The sequence below is a fragment of the Egretta garzetta genome, unplaced genomic scaffold (assembly GCF_000687185.1).
Source record: "Egretta garzetta isolate BGI_Z169 unplaced genomic scaffold, ASM68718v1 scaffold536, whole genome shotgun sequence".
In the NCBI taxonomy this organism is placed as follows: Eukaryota; Metazoa; Chordata; class Aves; order Pelecaniformes; family Ardeidae; genus Egretta; species Egretta garzetta.
This window is the reverse complement of record NW_009260068.1, coordinates 934,707-949,221: the sequence shown is the minus strand read 5'-3', so window position 1 is coordinate 949,221 and position 14,515 is coordinate 934,707. Positions and strand designations below refer to the sequence as shown.

Genomic DNA, 14,515 nt, shown 5'->3' with positions numbered 1-14,515 from the left:
TTTTTTTTTTTTTTTTTTTTTCTTTCCCCGTTTGCTAGTGGCTGCATGTCAGAACTGTCGTAGTGGCTTCTCATGACATTGCAGAGTTGTGGCTCCAAATAACATACCTGCAATACTATAAGGTTTCCAAGCAAATCTTACCCAAATTCTCAGATACCCTTGTCCCAGAGTGCAAGGGTAATTTTGGGGGGTCAGAATGAAAAGGTGGATGGGGTTCTCCCAGTCCCAGCTCAGCTCTGGCAACCTTCTACCTCCATCCTAATGCTTGGGAACCAAGGGAGTTGATTCACCCCACGTAGCATTGGGAAAAGATAATCGGGCTAGTCATCTGGCCCTTCTGGATAACGGATCTTCCACCCATTGCCAATTAATGACGGCTTTGTTAACTGCTGTAGCAGTAGTCTGAAAGTTCAGGGTTCGAGCCCTGCTGACATACAATATGAATGCAAGGAAGCTGTTACTGCTGTAGATAATAGAAATTGTTTTTCACTCTTGTTACATGTCCTGAAAACAAAGCCAGGATGTAAGAGACACAAATAGCTCCAGCATGTAGAAGAGATTTACATTAGTTAGGTGAGAGTCAGGCACTTGAAAGCTAGGAAGTAATGGTTTAATGGCTGCCCACACGATTGTTGTTCTGAACTTTTGTTGGATGCATTATAATGCAGCTTTCAGTAGGGCAATGACCCATCTTTCTGTTTAGCTTCCCCTGAAGAACCTCCCAGCTCCTTTTACAACCTGACATAAGGCAGAATTCATACAGCCTGTGCAACTTTTGCTGTCTCTCTTGTCACAGTTAGTCTTTGCGTTTGTGACCAGCGGATAACGTGTTAGTGAAGACCCAATCACGCTGATATTCCTGAAGCCATGGTTCCTTGTGCTTCTGAGCACAGAGGAGAAACGTGCAGGAGGTATGCCCGTTTGGACCACTATCAATAATCTTCTCCTTACTGTTTTATTTATGTTGTTCTCAATAACCTGTCACTACTCCTATGCCATGGCTTTTCATTACTGCTCAATGCCGCCGCCTTTTTTGCATTGTCTAATTTTAATTAGTATTCAAGCAGCTTCAGGCAGCGCAGAAGACTTCTGGTGACTTCCCTCCCCCTCCATGGCATAAAATCAAGCCAGCAGCCTGAAAGATGTGTTTTGGCCTGGAAGCTTTTGCAGAGAGTTGCAAGCACTGACTCATAAGGCTCAGCCCCCTTTCAGCCTATATAGCGCAAATCACGATAAGGCAGCCTGTGTTCTGTAAACTGTTCTCTTGGTGACGGAAAAGGAAAGGGATTGGGGAGGCAGTTCTCTTGGTGACGGAAAAGGAAAGGGATTGGGGAGGCAAAGTATGTCTTGCTTCAGGATGAATTACCCTATTTTGTAAACTCAGTTAACTGGTTTTATAGTCCTGATTTAGATGATTATCCTTGACTGAAAAAGGAATGGATGATGGCCATCGTGCTGCTATTGTGTACTAAAATATCCTTATCCCGTGATCAAGCCTAAGGTTGTGCTTTTCAGTCTTGTATGGACAAAGCTTGGAGAAATAGGATGCACAGTTCTCTTAACATTTTAGGGATGCAATGCTTTGCCCAAACCTTTCATTACTAACTGTGTTCGGAGCTGTAGCTCAATATCCTGACAGTTCATTTTTGGCTATATCTCATTCACAGAATCACAGAATCATTTAGGTTGGAAAAGCCTTTTAAGCTCATCAAGCCCAACCATCACCCTCACCTTGCCATCCCACCACTAAACCCTGTCCCTGAGCACCTCGTCTGCCCGGCTTTTAAATCCCTCCAGGGGTGGGGACTCGACCCCTTCCCTGGGCAGCCCCTTCCAGTGCCTGACAGCCCCAAGGGGAAGGAATTGTTCCTAGTGTCCAAACTAAACCTGCCCTGCCATTTCCCCTCATCCTATCGCCTGTTACCTAGGAGAAGAGACCAACACCCACCTCACTACACCCTCCTTTCAGGTAGTTGTAGAGGGCAATAAGAGGGTGATTCTGGTACATCCAGATCTGCTGCATCTCCAGAAGAGGTAGTGGTGCTGAAGTATACAAATTACCTGTTGGCAAACGTAGTGAGCACATTCTGATACAGTCCATTTCTGCCCTTGGCATCATTCCTCCTGCTGAGAAGCTGTCTGGGAGGGATTCTGTTTTGTGGGGGAAATAAGCAAATTTAAGTTCCCAAACCAGCATGTGAAATTGCCTCATGCTCTATGCTTTAAACCACAAGCCTGGACAGAAGTATTGTAATAAAAGGAAGGACACGCAGTACTCCTCAGCTAATGAGAAGAAAATGGCTTTTTGACCAAATTGTGAAATACTGGCAGCTTGGATTCACATCTCTTTCACACTGGGAGTTGTCTAAGAGAGATGAAGGATGGAGTGTAGGTCTAAGCATCTGCTGAGTTCCTACTACTGTCCTATAAACACATTTTTGTACTTCAGATCACTATTAAATGACTGAAAGCCTACTGTAGCAGGATGGTAAGGCTTAAAAAGTATGGCAGATTTTTGTGATTCTTGCGCTTGGTAGCAAAACCAAGTTTGGAAGGGATGCATGGCGCAGTAGAAAATTAACCTAGATGGATGTGGTGAGCATCTGCTCCCCGTGCGCCTTGTGTATTGCGTGCTACAGAATAAACTACAACCTGCTTTAATAAATCTAAGAAAACCTCATAAAAGGAGACAGTAAAAGGCCATTATTGCAATTTGATGCTATCTGGGAACTACTGGGTGGAGTTGGTAACAGACTGGGTCGTCTACAGCCCGTGCTATGTAAGTAAGCAGGAAGAAAAATCCAGTTCTCTTACCAACGTGATTTTGAGGAATATTCCTTCCCGAGTGTAGCTCTGGCTGAAAATAAAGCAAAAATGCAGTTTTAATGTGCATATCCACAGTATGTTAAATTGGATGAAGTTACCGTACAGTGCTTCTGCCATACTAGAGGGTCATGCAAGCACTTTTTCAGACTGGATCAAATGTTGTTTAAACTTTAATTCAGTAACGAATGTTTCAGAATATGGATAAATTTACTAAAGGTATGTTGGTGTTATATAGAAAATACAGTTATTTCGCGCATTAGAAGTTTATTTAAAAGTAAGATATGGTTGTGAGCTGCCAGTATGGGATTGAGGGAAGCGTAGGTTGCCTCCTTGAAAGAAAAGGAAAATAAATTCAGTCTCTGAAAACAAGAATTCCAGTTTCCAGATTAAAAAAAAAAACCAAGGCTTGTAATATGAGAATATTGCATAAAGCCGTGATTGTGTGGAAAGAGATGTGATTCACCAGTGCATATGGTGGGAAATAATGTAAAGTTTTGGTGTGTTCTTGGTCATCCAGGTACCAGACTAACCATACGTAAATGAAAAACTCCATTAAATATTGAATGTCCCACTGTGTATACAACATGCTTGTTAAAATTCCTGTAATAGCCAATACTTGGGGAGCAATTTGGTAGCAATTATTTTTCAGTCTTGGAGTATTTATTTTTCTGAGTGTGTGTGTTGTATAAATACATATATGTGTGTATATATACACATAAATATATGTGTGTCTGTGTATAACACACATTTATATACATATAAAAATCTTCTTGACAAAGCAAAACAAATGACTTGGCTCACCTTGCTGGAGCGTAACAGAATCCACTTACCCTGATTTTTCTCCCTGTTGTCCTGGAGCAGACGCTGATGAGAGGCTTCCTAAGGTTTCTTAGTGCTGTTATTACTGATCTTCTTTTTTGGTTTCTCCCCTTGTGCCGCCCCGCCGTGTTCCAGCACAGGTTAGCACTGCTGCTTTCCCTTCTCGCGAACGGTGAGCCAGGGAGGTGGTTTGCAGGTTTGGGAAGTGACAGCCAACGTGCTTGTCCTGCAGGCTGGTGAGTGAAAGGAAGATGCGGGCTCATCGTTGATTCTCTGACTTCTAGTTTTCCACAGGCAGACAGACGTGTGGGTGTGACTCCGGAGAGTTAATTACTCAGTCAAACCAAAAAAAGGCCTCTAGTTATTGCCAACCAGCTATTTTGATGTTAGTGTATCTTCTCTAACAACTGAAAACCCTTCTACTGGGTTAGCAAGCACCCAAATAACTTTTGGGCTGTTACTTTCAGTCCTTGTGGAAGGAGCCGTTGCATACTTTCCCCAAATCATAAGCCATCAGCTAAAATTCCTGTTAGTAGGTGCCATTCTTCTCTGTCCATTTAAAAAAAAATTAATAAAAATAATAAAATCAAAAGCTTATTACTAGCTGCCTCCGTCTTGGCAAGTGTTCTCATCACAAAGTAGAGCCTGTTGCTGGCAGAGGAGCTTCTGATGTAGAAACCGAGGCTATAAATCTGACGTAATGTTGGCGGGGTAGCCCTGGAAATGATTGGTTTGGATGCCTGGCTGCAGGTGGGAGTTGAGTATTCTGGCATAAGGAGTAGGGTATACTATTGTATGGGCAGATACATAGTTGCTGGTAAAATACCATAACAAATAAAAGAAAATTTAGATGAATAAAAATTAAAATAAATAGAAATATAAATAAAATTTAAAAGGAAGAAATAAACAACATAAGATTTAGATGATAAAACTGTGAAAATTAAGAGGAGCACAAACAAATTTTTTTTTTTTTTTTTTAAAGGAAGGTAAAGACATAACTTTTTTTGAGGGGTGTTAATGGTGGATGTACTTAAATGGCAGCCTAAATGGAGTGCTGTGGCCTGGCACTCGGGCGGTGAGCCAGCTCGAGGTGCTCAGCAGGCTGTGGGATGTTGTTGCAGGGGAGGAGGTGAAAATGTGTTTGGGACTGTGGTAGCCCTGGCTCCGATTGACTTAAACTACCATGAAACTGCACCTTCAGGGTAATGCTGCAGTAAATTCTTTGTGAGGGCTGCCTCTTGCAGTATTAGGGGGGGGGAAAAAACCCCCAAACAACCCAATGTATGTCTGTCAGGACTTGGTTCCCCTTTCCGTCTCTTTGAAATGTAAAATTAAATTTTGCCTATTTAAGTATGACTGCTTCAGGGTTCCTCCCACCCCTTGTTCTCTCTCACTCCCTAGCTTGAATCTTCCGCTGTGATCAGATAGCTTTCCAGAAACAAAGGGTAACGCTTATTCATGTTCTCGGAAAGTGGGACAGCCATACTGGCTTGTTTTTCCCCTTTGTCCTATTGTTCGACCATTTCACTTTTCTTTCAGTAATTTCAGTGGTAATTTAAGCTTGAACTCTTGAATAGTTGGAGTTGCTTAAAACAAAATTAAAAAAATAAATCTTCCCGGAGCAGAAAGTTTGTATGAAAACACTCTGGCTGCTGTCTTTGTTCAACTTGCTTTTGCATCTGTGAGGATTTGGATGTGTCAGGGTGGTGTTTCTGAGCAGGTCTGTGTCTTCCCTTAAAATGCTAAGCAGTATTCGTGTTGCACCACTCCGTGCATTGCAGTCTTCGGGCCCAATAGTTGTAAAGGCAGATGAGAAAACTACTTTTTCAAGGCAGGTAAGAATTGGCAAAGTGACTTGACTTTTTGCCTTGAAATTTGCTGGATCTCTCTGGCTGCTGGTTGCTTGAGTTTTTGCAGTGCGTAACTTCAGGACAGCGTCGCTACAGCTCTGTGGGGTGAATGTAAGTGTTGTCAAACTAAGAAGGAAGAGTAAGGGTAAGCAAGAATGGGAGAAGTAGAATTCCGTGTGTAAATATTGAAACTTCCTTATCAGATGCCCGACAGTAGCATTTCATAACCAGTTTTTTATGCTATGTTCTCTTTATTTTGGCCTCTAGTAGAGACTACCTAAGGCGACCTCCAGTCTGTCGTGCATGCGTGTTGACATAACTGAACCAAAGGAATGTAGATTCTGGAATCGAGACCTTGATGTGCAATTTGCCACATACTTTTGGACGATATTCACCCAAGAGTCTCACAAACTACGTAGGAGGCTGCTTAACAGCTGTCTGTGCTGTTAATGCAAATGCAACCTGGGTATCATCTTTAAGAGTTTGGGGGTTTTTTGGGGGTTTTGGGGTTTTTTTAGAAAAAGATTAATTGGATTGTGGTGTCTGAGGGATCAGGGTTTGTTGCACATCCCGAAAGAATTATCTTTGACTTCAAAGAGCTCTCCAGTTCATTGAAGGCTCCAGCTCCTATGCAGTTGAAGCTGAATGTAACATCTGATGGTGCTGGCAAATTGGGAACCTAGGAGAGACCGAAGGGAGCTCTGTTCTGTGGCAAGAGATTTGTGATGAAGTGTGATCTCTAATTTTGCAATTTTGACCAAGCAGGCCCTGATGCCCACTAGCCTGCTCCGTGCTCAGCTGGGTGGCTTGCAGCAACTGTAGGGGTGTGTGGGTAAAGTGAATAATTTAAACTTGCTCTGTTGTTCATCTTTGGTTGCCCAGGAACCTTGTAGGATGGAAGATGAGGTGGGAGTTTGCTGGCTTGTGAAGAGGGAAGCAACCCTTCTCTGCTTGTGATGGGGTAGGGTCAGGTGCCTCCTTATGTCTTTGGAAATACTTGACTGCCTTGCCTCTGTAGTAAGCGCTGTTGGAAGGAAAGAGGGACTGGATGATCTGTCTCTACCCAGCTTACCTCCGAGCGTTTCAGGGCGACTTGCTGCATGTGGTGCCTGCAGCTCTTTGCTCGCAGCTCCACTGCCGTGTTTGTTCGGCGTTGCTGCTGGTGGCTGTGCCTGGCGGCTGCCTTCTGGTTTCTTCTTCCGTCTGCTGAAGTTTTGAAGCTCTGCCATGTCCTGAGAAATGGGTCAGGGTTTGCTTTGCCGCTTGTGAAGATGATCCCACACCTGGGACTGCAAACCTTGCTAGGGTCAGCCTAAATTTGACTATCTAAAACACGTTGAAGTGGATAAAAAAAGACCCACTGGTTTTTGGTTTTTTTTTTTTGCATTGCTAGAGAATGGCTGGTTGATAAACATGACTGAATAAGTATGTTTTGGGGAGATTTTTGAAGCTTATTTTCACAGCCTGCATTTTTTTTTTTGGAATGTAAGATGGCTAACTCCATGCTATAATTTTATTTTTTTTTTTTTTCCTGACTCCTGGAAGAAGGATATGATTGTCATAAGTGTGCACCATTCTTATTTGAAAATCGATTTACGAGACTGGATTGTGGGAATATATCCTGACTTATTTTAAGCTTTTTTTTGTCTTTTGTAGGTATCTTCAGTGAGGAGAAGGATTACAATCTGATGTATAGAACAGCTATATATTGGATAGTAAAATAAGCAATTCAGTATAGCAGCATGTAGCATAACAGCATTCACATATATTTTGGAATTACTCTGGTATCAGATATTTTGAATGTATGCAGAGCTGGCTCAATTCCAGACATTTTTGTGGAAACAAATACTGCAGACGCTTGCAAGTGAAAACATGATGGTACTGCTCTGAAAAAGAAGCAAGGGCTCTCCGAGTTGTAAAGCCAAGCAGTTATCAATTGCTCAAATCGCAGCTGCTGTTTCAACCTCAGTTTTTTGGCCCTTGTACTTGCCTGGTGTAACTGGGTGATGGAGGAGTCCGGAGGGAAATGCAGCGTGCGCTCGAGTAATTAAAGTCTGTACTATAACGCGTACCCATCGGGAGACAGAATTAAGGTTGCACTATCATCTGTAAATCTTGCACTTGCTAATTTGAGTGCATGGCTTATTAACTGCTCCCCACTCATCAAGAACTCCCCAAAAAAACCACTGGAAGCTGAACTCGCTGCCAGATGTTGGCAGCTGGTTGTGTATCCTGAGGCTCTGCAAGCTATCCTGCTGCTGCCTTTGGCGACAATTTACGATAGCCAGCAACAAGAAAAGGTGATGCTTCAGACTGCCTACTCCGGCGTTTAAAGTTTCTGACTCCAATAGCTTTAAAATAAATGTGAATTTAAAAATACATTCTTTTAAATCAACTCTTTTATGGACTTTAGGAGATTCTCTTTCGACTACGTTTCTGTCAAAGTGGTATTTTTTTCAACGGGACAATTAAGACGGGTCCGTACTGCCAGAACCAGTTTCCTGTTGAAATTTAAACATTTGGTTTACCCTCCCTCTGTCGTTTATGCGATTAGCTAGTCTTTAGAAAACAAAAACCCCCAAATGTCATGCTGCTTTAAATAAGGAAAAGGAACATTCCCATTCTCCCAAGCAGCCCCTGTTTGCATTAAAAACCAGATGAATCTGTTTGGATCAGACTTAGCAAAACAAACAGAGTGTACTTTGGATTAAAAACTAAGGGATGGTAGATTCGCCTTGGAATTAAAAAGTCCTGAGTAACTGGAAATTATGACTTTGTGGTGTCTATTAGGCTATCTGAGCTGCCACAGGACATATCTGGGGCATATTCTTCCTATGAGTTAATTGCAGTAATTTGTAATGGTCATGTTGTGAGCCCTCCAAATGTCAGCATCCTGTTTACGTGCTTTTAAACCCAACAGTTATTACATTTATGTCTCCAGTTTGTGCTATTGAAAGAATGTAGCCTGTAATATGTGGAATGGATGCCTCCCCTGGCTGGGCTGACACTGAATTGTTTTGCAGTTCTTGATTTGTTGGATGAAGACGTTAAGTACAGTTACCGGTAAAGCAGAAATAACTTCAATTTGCCAGCGTGTGCTGGAGAAATGGACCTCTTGTTGCATTAAAAACAGAAGTGCAGCTGCTTGAAATGAAATTGGAGTATTGCTGATGTTTACTTATGTCAAATAGTATTTACTTCTGTGAAAATATAACGGTTTATTTTTAAAGGTCCTTCTGGGGTATGCAATAACCTGTCTCCTGTGAGTTTGCCAGCAATATTGGTAGTGATACCTTTTGGGGCATGAGGTGCACGGTTTATTTCCTGTGTAATTTTAGGGATGGTTTTTGTCACATATACTTTTATATATGTACACATTTATTTTTATCATGCATACATTTATATTTGGCATTCTGAATGACATCTCAGTGTGTAGCTTGGTGCCAGATTGTATGAAATGAGGAAAAAAAATAAATGCCTGTGGGCTGGGTGCTGTTTACGAGGCCCCTCTCTAATGAGCTCTCCTGCATAGGAAGGAGCAGAATTCCTGAAATGTCTGGTTTTGCTGCTTTACCCACACCAAATGACTTCCTCTGGTCTTTATTAACCGAGTGCTTGTTCTTGTTTGACATGCGAAGACGTTCCAGGCTGAGATTGAGGTCTCTATTAAGGTCAAATAAGTGGTTTGTATAGGTTACGTCAAACTTCGGAGGGAAGTTTATTACTGTTTCTGGGAGCAAGATAACCTCCCGAGAGGCAGAAGTAATGCACTTAGTTCTGTTATGCTGCCGTAATGATACCGAACAATGCATTACTGAGAGTTTTGTCTCCATTTCAAATGTCTTCTATCAGTGTATTAAAGGACAGACTACTTGGAAGATATCACTCCTGGAGCTTTTTTCCCCCATTTGGCCTTGACTTTGGGCTATTACACCCCATTATAAATTATCTGAGTATCTTTCTTGTACCCTTCTATTTGAAATACACAGGAGCATGCTTGTAGTCACTGGCTCAATTGCTAAGTTTAATCACCTAATGCTGGTGATTAAAAAGTCAGCCAAAGCAAGAATACTGTCTCTTTAAAAAATGGAAGTGGTCACCTAATGTGTCACTTTCTCAGAATCTTTTTGCCAATAAATTAAACAAATGAATTCTTAGTATGCTTGCCTGTTTTGTTTTGGTTTTTTTTTTTTTCAGTTGCATTCAATGTTTCTCTTCCTTGTCTGCTACACTTTTAGCTTCTACCTCTTTCCTCTTTATCCTGTCCTAAATATATATTTATATACTTATTTTTACTTGCTCCCATGTAAAGGCTGTGAAATGGCGTGATGGTCGCTGCCTCTCAGATCTGCTTAAATTCACCTGGGAAACGAGTATTTGTGCTGGGAGCAGAGCAACTCCCTGTCTTGGCTGTGAGGTGCTATGATACCAAACTACCACAGTAAACAAAAATTGGGTTTGTATTCCTTGTTTGAAAATACCCACAGTGTGAAGTAATTCCAGCAGTCAGTGCTTGGCATCCCAGCCCAGAAACAGCCGTCCCTATGGTGGGGAACAGTGAATTCTCTTACAAAAGATAGCAGTGGATGGGTCTGCGCCTCTGCATCTGTGTGGTGCTAATCCTTCTTTTTTTTCCCCTTTCTTAAGCTGGTAAGATCAAGCTACGTTGCAGTCTTCTGGGGAAAGCGCTGTCTTCTGCTGGCAACATCTGAGGTTCAGCAAGGAAAAGTTGCATAAATAAAAATAAACAGCAGCCACTGATCCCAGGGACAAGCAAGGTTTTTTTGTCTTAAGAGCACAAGAATGTCAGCATGCCAGCTTGTGTTAACATGGAGGAAAAATAGGCCTAGACGTACAATTACTCGTCGTCCCCAGAGGTCATGCCAGCTTGTCTAACCGGGACGTGTGGGAAAGGATCAGTGCCCTGTGATGTGACACTGACTTGTAACATACACGCCCAGCAACTCCTGTATGCTTCAGATAGCAACAGTAGTGGTAGAGGGTGCGGCGGTAGGCGGGCATCAGTGTTTTGCATCGTGCTGTTACACGTATTTGTGTGGTTTGAGCTTTGAGGAGTCAGCCCTCTCCTTAGGATCTTTAAACCGGGGCTTACACCGTGAGCTAGGTAAAGGAACGGGTGAAATTAAATGTTCTAGCGTCACGTCGGCGTGGATTTGGTGGTTCTCGCCTTCTCAGTCACTGCCTGGTAACAGTGCTGCCATGAAGGTGTCAGAACCTGGTCCAAGGCTGGTCCAAGCCCCAGAGCGCGCCGTATTAGATGTGCCTGAAGGGCTATGGAACAACGCCGTGCGTTTGAAGCACGCTGGTGATTTGAGTTTGCCCGGTTTGAGGTTTCTGCGATGAAACCTAAATTTAGCACAAACCCGCACTGACTAATTTTAACATTCTGCCGCTGCATGAGGGAGGCTCTGTCTAGAGTTACACGGCGCCGGTGATGGTAGCCGAGGCTTGCCTTGATGCTCTAAAATAGTAGCTGGACTTCAGGTCTGGGGTTTTTCTCCCCAGATGTATCAATATTACAACGCTAAAGGCACGTATCTTGCGATACCTACCCTTCGTAGTTTCCACCGCAAGATACTCTCACACCATGGTTAAGTGTGGATCTCGAGGCGCTGAGCTGAGAAAACTCCGCAGAGCTCTGTTAACACCTTAAATCATTTTTTGCGTTGCTTCTGACTTTGCAGCGGGCTCTGAAATGAAAGCAGAATTGTTTGCTTGCCCTGGTCACTCGTCCCCGGCACCCGTGGGCGTTGCTGTGCGGCCGCTGCAGGGCTGAAGGACAGGGCGCCAGCCTGATAGCGTCGGGACCAGGATAGCTGCGAGGGGATTCGGACGGGATGGGTTTTAATGGCAGTAATAATCATGGTAACCTGTACTTGTGTGGGTATGGATCTTTGAAGTCTGCAAAGCACATTGAGCCGCGCTGTAGGCTATCCCCTATGTCTGTAACCAGGGTGGGGTGGGGGAATCTGGTCAGGGGAATGGTTTTGAAAGCCTCTTCACACCACCACTGCAAACCTGTGATAGTCATGCGATTCCGTAGCAGATAAGTATCCGAGGCTTCGCTTTCAGTCTGCAAAGAATTACTCCTTCAGAAATATAAACCAGCTGCTGTTCCCAGACTCTTCTTGTTTTTCTTACAGAAGTTGAAAAAAAAAAAAAAATATTTGAAAGCGTTAAAGCAAATGGAAAGATCTAAATTTGAATTGTGCGTTGTCTGTGTGATGTAGTTACAGGATGAGTTGTTGTGGAGGAAACGAGGAAACCTTACCCAGTCTGAGCTTGTATGCTTTACCTGATATAGCTTAAAAAGCTTCGGCTATACGAAGACCTGTACGGTCTTGGATCCAGGATGGGAGAACACCCTTTTCTCTAAATGGGCTTCAATGCTAACAACTAGAGTTCAGATTTTTATTCAAGTTAAGCCATGAATTATTCTTAGGTAGAGTTGGTACATCTTTTCCACTTGAAAATTTGAAAGAAAGGACGCTGTTAATTTATGTTGGACTGTGATAATTATCATCTGCATTTTGTATGTCTTTAAAATGTAAGGGAGAAATCTTAAACGTATGAAAACAAAGACTGAGTAATTATAATTATGGGACAATTAGAAGTATGAAACGAATGTTTTAAACTGATGATCTCTCCGCCCCTCCCTAATTTATTTCAGGTTTATGACTCCGACTGTTGCGACAGCATTCTTCTGGAGCTGCGGGAATATCTGCCAAAATACTTCGGTGTCTGGTCACCACCTACTGCACCAAATGGTACTGTTCTAATTTTATCTGTTAATCCAAACCTCCTGGAAAAATCTTCCTGGAGACTGATTTTTGGCACTTGTGAGCTCCGTAGGGGGTTTTTTTGGGTTTTGTTTTGTAACCTGCTAATGTTCCCTCTAACAACCGGTTCCAGTTTGCAGTCCTCTGGCTGGATTAGGCCTCGGGGTCTTCCTCCCAGGGCAGATGGGGCATGGCCGTTTGCACGGCAAATGTTTCCCGAGTAGCTGGAGCTGCTGCATGTTGTCCTGGAACTGCTGCTCTGGTCTGGGTCATGTCGGAGGAGCGGGCTGGTTGCACATTTTATGTCTGGTCAGGTCATCAGAGCAAGAGACGGGCACCATGTGGGTGTGTGAGGAAGAGAAAAGGGGTAGGTTGGGCCTAAGGGGAGGTGTTCAAGCTGGAATCTGCTGCTGGATCTCCAGAGGTTGGATCCCATCGCCATGCCACGTCATACAAAGCAGTTATGTCAGCAGGTACCTTGCTGGGGAGCTCTGCTTGTCATCCCCTGTTATGGGTTTGAATGGAAAGGAGCTCTGGTATCTTAACTTTGTATTTGTGTAGCGTGCTAGGAGTCAGGAAGAAGAAGGTATTTTGGGAGGATGGTTGGAAGGCTGTCTCTTCAAGAGAAAATAGATATTATTGATGTATTTAAAATGGAAGCTAGTGTTTCTTCTGGGGACTTTTCTTTTTCACGCTGGGGAAATGGAGCTTCTGGAACATACAGAAATAAAAAGATGCCGTTGAGTCTATTTAAATATGTGGGCACCAAGACTAGATGCTATGCTCCTTTAATATAACTCAGTCTTCTTTTGCCAATGCTATCACTTGATAGACTTGATTTCCAAAGAGAGTAGTAAGAGGGTGTCCAAAGGCACTGTCTAAACTCTGTGAAAAGAAATGCAAGGAGGATTGTGGTAGTACCCAGCACTTTCTTGGCTCAGATTTGTCTCCGTGCTTTCATATTTGGCACTAACTCAAATAGCTCCACCGGAGCTATCTTTTTCCTTCCCTCATAATTTTATGTGTCTCGTGGAGCTCACTTAATGTCCCCTCCAAACTGCAAATCAATTTTTTCTATTCACGGTAGGATCTTCACATGTAAAAATATGTGGTCTAGGCAGGATACAGGAATTCAACACATCCCTAGTTGACTTTGGGAATTCACTAGTGCTGTGCACCATGGGGCTGAATTTTGGCAGGCCTCCACCAGAGTCCAGACATCGCCAGTAGGAATAACTGTGTAAAGGAAGAGTAACGTTTGGTTTTTGTTTGTTTTGCTTCTTGAAAAGCCTGTGCCCTGTCAGGAGCCCTCTTCATAGAAAGCTATGGCGGGGGTTCAAACAAAACACTCCATTGCCAACTCTGTTATCTGCGCTATTAACGAGTTTTGTGTAGTCTTGATAGAAATCAAATACATTGGAGATGGTGGAGCTTTAACAGAACGCATGCGTGCTGGATGCATCCAAAGCTAAGGAGGCGGCTGTTCACGTTGGAAGCCATCTGTTATTTAGCAGGTATTTGCAAATGCAGATTTGCTGATGCCAGATGTGAAGGAAAACCTCCGTGATGCATTTGTGTGTGTGTGTGAGCATCGGTACTCGGCACCAGAGGTGAAAATAATCAGCAGTGTCACGTTTAGATTGCATAAAAAGTAGGAAAACGAGTTCAGGGATAAAAAAGGAAGAGGGGAAGTAGTCACACATAGGAGAGGCGTGGAGAGGCTATTTTGGGGAAATGGGGGATGGGTTTGTTACCTGTGTGTCCCCCCCCCACAGATTAACTGTGGATTAAGCTCTGGTTCAAAAGATTGAACACTATGCTTAGCTGCTGTGGTGTGTCCCAGTGATGTTAGGTGAGGGAATCCAGCTGCTAGAAAAGTATCTAGTTCTTAAATGGAGATCGAGGATGTATTTGTAGGTTTTTGCAGTCCTAACACTGTATGCCTGACCTTTCCTTTGGTGGTCAGTGCTCTACAGACTCTGGGACATGGCTCCATACAACCTCTGAGTAGTGAACCCAATAATTCCTTGTTGCTGCTAAATTGGGCGTAGGCGACTTCTGAAAAAAAAAAAACCCAAAATTAAACAATCTTATCAGTTACCAACCTGTGCTTGCTGCACGTTCTGAACTCTTATGTATTTTTTTTTTTTTGAGTGTGTTTGTGTGGAGGAACAGGGGCTTGCCTGGTTTGCCAGGGCAGAGGGAGGACGGCTGTTGGTG

The 14,515-nt window shown here is 43.1% G+C and overlaps 1 protein-coding gene across 4 annotated transcripts in view; it reads left to right on the top strand.

The window, feature by feature from the left end:
- The window catches only part of IPMK (inositol polyphosphate multikinase), a 40,696-nt gene that overhangs the window by 8,800 nt on the left and 17,381 nt on the right, over positions 1 to 14,515 (top strand). For all 4 annotated transcript variants that reach the window (XM_035896664.1, XM_035896665.1, XM_035896667.1 and 1 more), the window contains one exon: positions 12,187 to 12,283. In XM_035896664.1, the coding sequence (XP_035752557.1) occupies positions 12,187 to 12,283 (97 nt within the window). The remainder of the gene's footprint in view (positions 1 to 12,186; positions 12,284 to 14,515) is intronic.